Source organism: Sycon ciliatum, chromosome 3 (genome assembly GCF_964019385.1).
Source record: "Sycon ciliatum chromosome 3, ocSycCili1.1, whole genome shotgun sequence".
Taxonomy (NCBI): Eukaryota; Metazoa; Porifera; class Calcarea; order Leucosolenida; family Sycettidae; genus Sycon; species Sycon ciliatum.
The window spans coordinates 40,641,988-40,649,487 of NC_088645.1; the positions used below are offsets into that span (position 1 = coordinate 40,641,988).

Genomic DNA, 7,500 nt, shown 5'->3' on the forward strand with positions numbered 1-7,500 from the left:
GATAAGGGAGCGAAGCGGATGGCGGCGCGGCATGCGCTGAAGATCCGCGTTGCGTCCGTCACGCTCCAATGTGTACATGTCGGGCGGATCCCGACGCACGACCATGGCCAGCACGCACACGCCGAGCGAGTAGCAATCCGATTCGAAGCCAGACGAGGCGGCACCTGCAGCGCTGCTGGCCGAGTCCGTAGATCCACGACCGGCACTGGCACCACCACCACTGCCTAGGCTCTCGGGTGGCATGAAGGGAGCACGACTGCTGGGCTGGTCGGACAGTGCATCGCTGTTCACGTGATAGCATGTCGTGCTGCCAATGTCCGTGAGCTTGACGATGAACTGCTCGGACTCCACGCCGCTCAACAGGATATTGTCGGCGGTGATGTTGCAATGCGCTATGCCCTGCGCGTGCAAATACTCCAGGCCGGACGCCGCTTGAAGGACAACCCGCTGCTCGTGTACAAGGCTCAGGTAGGGCTCCGCACTCCAACGCTTCCTCAGCGGCATGTCCATCTTATCCAGCACCAGCCCGGGGCTGACATGACCAGCGGACGGCTGTGCGATACCCATCAGCTGAATAACATGGGGATGACGAACAGGGCACAGCTCTGCCACGGCCTTGCACAGGCGACGGTAGCGCATTGCAAGCTGGCCAGAGTCGCTGTGAAGTCGACCGGCTGGCAAGCGCTTGATGGCCACCTCTGCACCGTTGACCTTGCCCAGGTAAACCTTGGTCCCGAGCGCGCCCTGGCCAAGAATCCCGTCCGACTGATAAACATCAGTGAGAATGCACTGCTTTTCCTGGGCGGATAACTCCATTATTATTATTATTATTATTACGTTGTGCGCGCACACACACACACACACAATCACGAGACACACGCAATCACGACACAGAAGGATGGCAAACAACGTGCTGTGCGACGGCAAAGAAGGCGGACGAAATAATCAGAGGCGCGCGATAAAACACCAGTTAGCCTGATCCAAGCTGTGAAAAGTCGATAGGATCCACCAGTCTTTCCATCCACAATCAAATACAACTACCGGCACGTCATTTGGCAAGATGTCGTTCGGCAGCTTTCGTCGCTAGCGCAGGTTCAGAAATCTCCTTTTTCTTGGCTCTGTTTCCTAGTTCATCAGCGCAGGTGACGGTAGCAGCGCCACGCATCATACTCAGCAGTACAAGCAAAGGAGAAACTGGGACACCCCAGGCCCTGCTCGCCGTGGCATTGCAGGCCAAGCAAAGTGCAATATTCCTGTGTGCTCGTGTCAGGAAAAGAACAAAATAACTCCTGCGACAGGAAAAAAAGAGTGATTGGGTGAAGTAAAGCGCCTCCGTTTGCAGTTTGTGTAGCCGCTGCCGGCGCTGGCCTGTTGGCTTTGGACATGACATGTCCATTGTAGATCTACACATGATAGCATAACTCGTGATCAAAGAGTCGTCAGTCGAGCAGAGACTGTCTGTAGTCGAGTCTAGTCGTAGATCTACAAACCATCCCTGTCCTTGTCCTATCATCATGTGGATGGTTCATGTACGATCTACAGCGCACCGGGCTAGGGCTGTGCAGCTAGTACAAAGTCATGTTGATCTACACTGACTACAGCACCTAGTCTGTTGTAGGCCTAGTACAGCGGTACCTGCATACACACTAACACAGGCTGCAGTTTGTGCATACTAGTACTAGTAGTAGCTTTGTAGTCCCGTTCGTGAACTGGTTCGTGTCGAAACATGCAGAGCGCTAGAGGGGAATCCCCCACGGATCGAGATACCTCCCCTCAACGCAAGCTATAGGCCTACTTGTATACTAGGTTTGGCACTTACGTCATCCTGAAGAGTGAAGCTTCGAATCGCGAAGGCAGCTCACAAAGACACATAATTATACATGCACAAGCGTCAAGCGCGCGCAGCTCACTGAGCTCATTTTTCAAACAATACAAGTAAAAATGTAAATAGGCGTCGAGGCGACAATAGTTTTAGAATTGCGATCAACAGAACGAGCTGAACCGACATTTCAAAAAGGCTTTTATTGTTTTCAAAAAACGAGTGGATACGAAGGCAGTGAAGAACATGGAAGAAAGAAAAAATGTGATATGGAAAAAAATGATGAACAAAAAATTTGTACTTCGAACTAGTTTTCGCACAACACTCCTCAGTAAGCTACGTTGTACTAATGAAAAACAATCCAGAAAGATACTAATAAAGAGAAATGGAGTGAGAAGAAACAACACCTATGAAAATGATAATCCTAGCACTAAGGTAATAACAGGAAAAACTGCGAAAGCACTTAACGAACTTGTAAGGACTACGTCTACTAGTATACTGTGACACAAGATATGACACCATGGCCAACCAGAGCCAAACAGACAGAACAAGCTGCCACTAAAACAATTTCAAACGAATAATGCTGTCCTTCTGGACACACAGATTAGGCTTATGAATACGTTGACAAACAGCTTCTAACACACTCAACTGCAACTTATAACCATGACGAGCACGGCACAAAACAGAAAAAAGAAGAATCAGAATACACCTTGCAACAATCAGGACGAGATGCAAGATGCTTATACACTGATGACTTCCTACTAGAAAACACACGCTCGCACCCACTCTTACTCACACAATCATTCTCGCTCTCACACTCACCGGAATCACTGGACTCACTGGCCGAATCCTCCTCAACGACGTCCTGCCTCGGAGCAATCAGGTCCCGTCTCCTCCCATCCCTCGTCTCACGTTCCTGTTGTGTATTACGTTGGCTCGGTACTTCCGTAATGAAATAGGTCATGGTGTAATTAGCAGTTGTTCTTCTGGGTCTCGTTGATATTGAGGTAGGTATTTTTGAGGTAGGTATTTTTTTCACCAAAAACGGATACCCAGGCGACATGTTGGCAAAACTGTTGTCTACAGCCCCCACGCGGAAACATGAATTGATAGGGCCTGCTCGTTGTCCTGTCTTTTTGTGCTTACCATGGAAGGGCAAGAAGTCTGACAATGTGAGTCGTGAAGTTCGTGCGATCATCAAACAAACCTACTATGCGGTACACTTCATACCCGTCTACACAACGATGCGTTCGTTCACGGTGTTGAAGGACGTCCTACCAACCCATCATTTAAGTCATGTAATCTACAACTTTGAATGCCGGAATTGTGCTAGCCGGTATGTTGGTAGGACTGTTCAGCACCTGAGCGAACGCATCAAGCAACACACTCCTTTACACATTATCCCACGTAGCGCACAACTGGAGCGTCCCACGCGGGGAAGACCCCGTAAACAACCACTACCTCCGCCAACACAGGACCTAGCGTCCCACTCGGCAAGTCCACCATTGGCTCCCGTGGCCATGACCAAGTCACTCCCTCCACCAGCGGAGGTGGATGTGGCTTCGGCGACGCCACGTGTGTTGCATGCAGACACGTTTGCATCAGCATCGCTTGCTGCATCACCGGCAGAGACGACAAAAATACCTACCTCAATATCAACGAGACCCAGAAGAACAACTGCTAATTACACCATGACCTATTTCATTACGGAAGTACCGAGCCAACGTAATACACAACAGGAACGTGAGACGAGGGATGGGAGGAGACGGGACCTGATTGCTCCGAGGCAAGACGTCGTTGAGGAGGATTCGGCCAGTGAGTCCAGTGATTCCGGTGAGTGTGAGAGCGAGAATGATTGTGTGAGTAAGAGTGGGTGCGAGCGTGTGTTTTCTAGTAGGAAGTCATCAGTGTATAAGCATCTTGCATCTCGTCCTGATTGTTGCAAGGTGTATTCTGATTCTTCTTTTTTCTGTTTTGTGCCGTGCTCGTCATGGTTATAAGTTGCAGTTGAGTGTGTTAGAAGCTGTTTGTCAACGTATTCATAAGCCTAATCTGTGTGTCCAGAAGGACAGCATTATTCGTTTGAAATTGTTTTAGTGGCAGCTTGTTCTGTCTGTTTGGCTCTGGTTGGCCATGGTGTCATATCTTGTGTCACAGTATACTAGTAGACGTAGTCCTTACAAGTTCGTTAAGTGCTTTCGCAGTTTTTCCTGTTATTACCTTAGTGCTAGGATTATCATTTTCATAGGTGTTGTTTCTTCTCACTCCATTTCTCTTTATTAGTATCTTTCTGGATTGTTTTTCATTAGTACAACGTAGCTTACTGAGGAGTGTTGTGCGAAAACTAGTTCGAAGTACAAATTTTTTGTTCATCATTTTTTTCCATATCACATTTTTTCTTTCTTCCATGTTCTTCACTGCCTTCGTATCCACTCGTTTTTTGAAAACAATAAAAGCCTTTGTGAAATGTCGGTTCAGCTCGTTCTGTTGATCGCAATTCTAAAACAAGTAATAATAAGGCCAAACTAAAGAAGGTGTGTGGTTCGACTAACATGGACATTTTTTTTACGGGCGGGCGGGCGGATTTTTTTTTTTAATATATATTTTTTAGTACATGTAAATACACTGTATACGCGTACCGAGTAGACTCTACTACCAGCACAAGGCAGCAGTCGTACCACTCACTGCACTGCACTGCAGTACAACTACAAGTCAAGTCCAAAAGGAGCCGCCTGCGTCCGCAGACTCACGCCGCACAGCACGTAGACGTGGACGTGTTCAGTCCACGTACGTCAGTCACACGACAGCCCGCCGAAAAAAAGTTACGGTCGGGCTGAAATTGTACGGTCGGTCGGGTGAGTCGAACCACACACCTTCTTTAGTTTGGCCTAATAATATTAGTTTACAACACTGCACCGAGACAGTACAGAAGAGTGCCACCCGCATCCCGAGTCGTGATTCTCTAGTCTAGACCACGTGTACTGTAACTTTCGCTAGGGACTAAATAATTTCGCTATTTTCGCGACCACCACACATTCGAAATGTCAAGAACTCTTCCTCTCCTCTCCTCCATGCGCTCTCACAGCCGACTCACTGCTACCCTAGTTACTGTACAGTGTGTGAGGGACTGAGGGAGAGTTCTTGACATTTTATTGGCCGAATACATGTAGTACCGTTCACCATATTTTCGAGATTACCACACATTCGCGAATATAAATCGCCGCAAACCTCTCCGTATATTGACTGTAGACAGTACAAAATCCGACTGAAGAGATTGAATCGCAAAAGTTTCTCATCTTAAATCGGCCCAATCTATGAAAACGCTAAATTTGCGCTCCGCGAAAGTAACTCGTTAGTTTGTCGCTTTACAGTCGTGTACTGGACATGCCTCACTCACGCTCAAATCGATCTGCACCACATACTATTGTGTACGTGTATCAGCGACATGAAAAAGAAAAGAGAAGGCACTATGAGGAGCGGGTGAGGCAGGTTGATCAAGCCTCCTTTGTTCCGGCGGTCATGTCAGCCAGTGGCGGAATGGGTCCAGCATCAACAGCACTGTATAAACGAATTGCTCATCTGTTGGCTGAGAAGAGGGGTGAGCATTACTCTCATGTTATGGCATTTGTTAGATGCAGGATTTCCTTCAGCCTTCTGAAATCCTGTATCATGTGCATTCGCGGTTGTAGGCGTTTAAATTTTGGTTTGAAATTTGCACCCTCCTGCGGAGCCCACGCTGCTTTGGCAGTGGCGGAGGCTCGCTTGCCGACGTAACCGTCGGAGATCATCATGAACAATGGACTGACTAATTATTCACTTGTCCTGTCTTTCTAAATAACATGTTATTGCACATATTCTTGGTTATCTACAAACAAAAAAAAACAAAAAACTGGACATGTCTACTAAGTACAGTGCTGGCAACTGAAATCCGACCCCCCTGGGCGGTGCGTTCACTTTATAGCGGCCTCTATTTCGTAGTGTCACCATGTGAGCGCACTGCTCAGGTGGTCGGATTTCAGTTGCCAGGACTGTACATGACGTACTAAGTCTTACTACTTCGCGGTACATGACTAATATTACTATTATACAGCATTGCATACCTGCCATGAGAAAAAATGTAGTGAATAACCACACAACCCCGAATAGTCCCCGTCTCCTGGTGATTGCTTTTCAGCATGAAACTCGTGAGTAGAGAATCACCTTTTGTTCGACCGGATTTTCGTTTGTAGTACAGTCATGTACATTGTACGAGGTATGAGGGAGCGTACAATCATGCATAACGTTACCTGCATCATCAATTCATCATGATCATGACATGGGCAGTGCACAGCCAGAATGGTCACGTGTAGAAAACAACGCAATGGATCACCGTGAGCCAGGCAGCCATAGTGGCATGGCACCAAGACATAGTCTCATAGTCATAGGCTACCAAGACACACATGCATGCCATGTTGAATAGGAACAATGCATGCAGATGTCATACATGCACAATCGAGACACACATGCATGCCATGTTGAATAGGAACAATGCATGCAGATGTCATACATGCACATGCACTTCACAAAATGAAGTAGATGAAACCATGGCAGAAGCATTTTAACGACGGGCCAACATAAAATTTATTATTTGGATCTACAGCTACGAGCAAGGTAAAAATCTATACAGCTGTGAGCAAGGTAGATATGTTCACCTCTCAGCAAGGCAGGGGTGTTCAGCTTCGTCACGACACAGAGTTTGTGGCCAGTGAAAGAAAGTCAACAGAGAACAACCACGGAACAAGTGCATTCTCTGGCTAAGGTTGGAGCAGAATATGTCCAAAGAAGAGGTGTTGTTTTATGTTCTGATCTGGTCTGTCCTTGCTTGATATTGTCCTGTAAATTGATGTCCGCCTCCATTAGATTGGATTGGCCAGCATGGGCTCCTACACAATAATACAATCAGGAGGTATGCACGCACACGCACACACACACACACACACACACACACACACACACACACACACATGCACACACACACACACACACACACACACACACACACGCACACACGCACACACACACACACACACATACACACACACACATACACACACACACACACACAGACACACGCACACACACACACACACACAGACACACAGACACACACACACACACACACGCACACACACACACACACACACACACAGACACATGCACACACACACACACACACACACACACACACACACACACACACACACGCACACACACGCACACACACTGCTGAGTTATTACTTTTTCAAAGTACTTGAAGAAGCACAAGAACTCCAAATTCGGTCATTGCAAATAATCCGACTGCACTACTGAGAAAACGAGCCAGTGCAATTGGGCACTTTGAGATCACTAGAAGTGCTATCGCGGTGGTCATGTGATGAACAAAATCAAACAAAATCCGCCAGAGAGCGCATGTGAGGTGAATTTATCAAATTTGTGAACTCTATAGGAGAGAGGCATGCCTATATGGAGACGGTGCTCTTTAATTTCAAGCTCACTTTGGCGGCATCATATTGTCCATTTTGAGTGCATTACTAATGTTGCACAAACCCACGCAACATTTTCATGTCAGTGAAAGGAAAATAAAAAAAGGGTTAGCCTGTATTAGAGACTTTTTTTCATTTTCTTTATTCCTATTTTACTAG

The 7,500-nt window shown here is 47.1% G+C and overlaps 2 protein-coding genes across 6 annotated transcripts in view; both read right to left on the reverse strand.

Moving 5' to 3' along the window:
* The window catches only part of LOC135812216 (uncharacterized), a 26,647-nt gene extending 25,326 nt beyond the window's left edge, over nucleotides 1–1,321 (reverse strand). For 4 of the 5 annotated variants that reach the window (XM_065325555.1, XM_065325554.1, XM_065325556.1 and 1 more), the window contains exon 1: nucleotides 1–1,315. This exon is cut by the window's left edge and continues 117 nt beyond it. In XM_065325555.1, the coding sequence (XP_065181627.1) occupies nucleotides 1–816 (816 nt within the window). In that variant the 5' untranslated portion in view covers nucleotides 817–1,315. The other variant, XR_010552772.1, reaches the window with a different exon arrangement.
* Nucleotides 1,322–6,067: 4,746 nt separating this feature from the next.
* LOC135812211 (uncharacterized) overlaps nucleotides 6,068–7,500 on the reverse strand; it is a 16,717-nt gene continuing 15,284 nt past the window's right edge. The window contains exon 7 of the mRNA XM_065325546.1: nucleotides 6,068–6,741. Within this exon, the coding sequence (XP_065181618.1) occupies nucleotides 6,715–6,741 (27 nt within the window). The 3' untranslated portion in view covers nucleotides 6,068–6,714. The remainder of the gene's footprint in view (nucleotides 6,742–7,500) is intronic.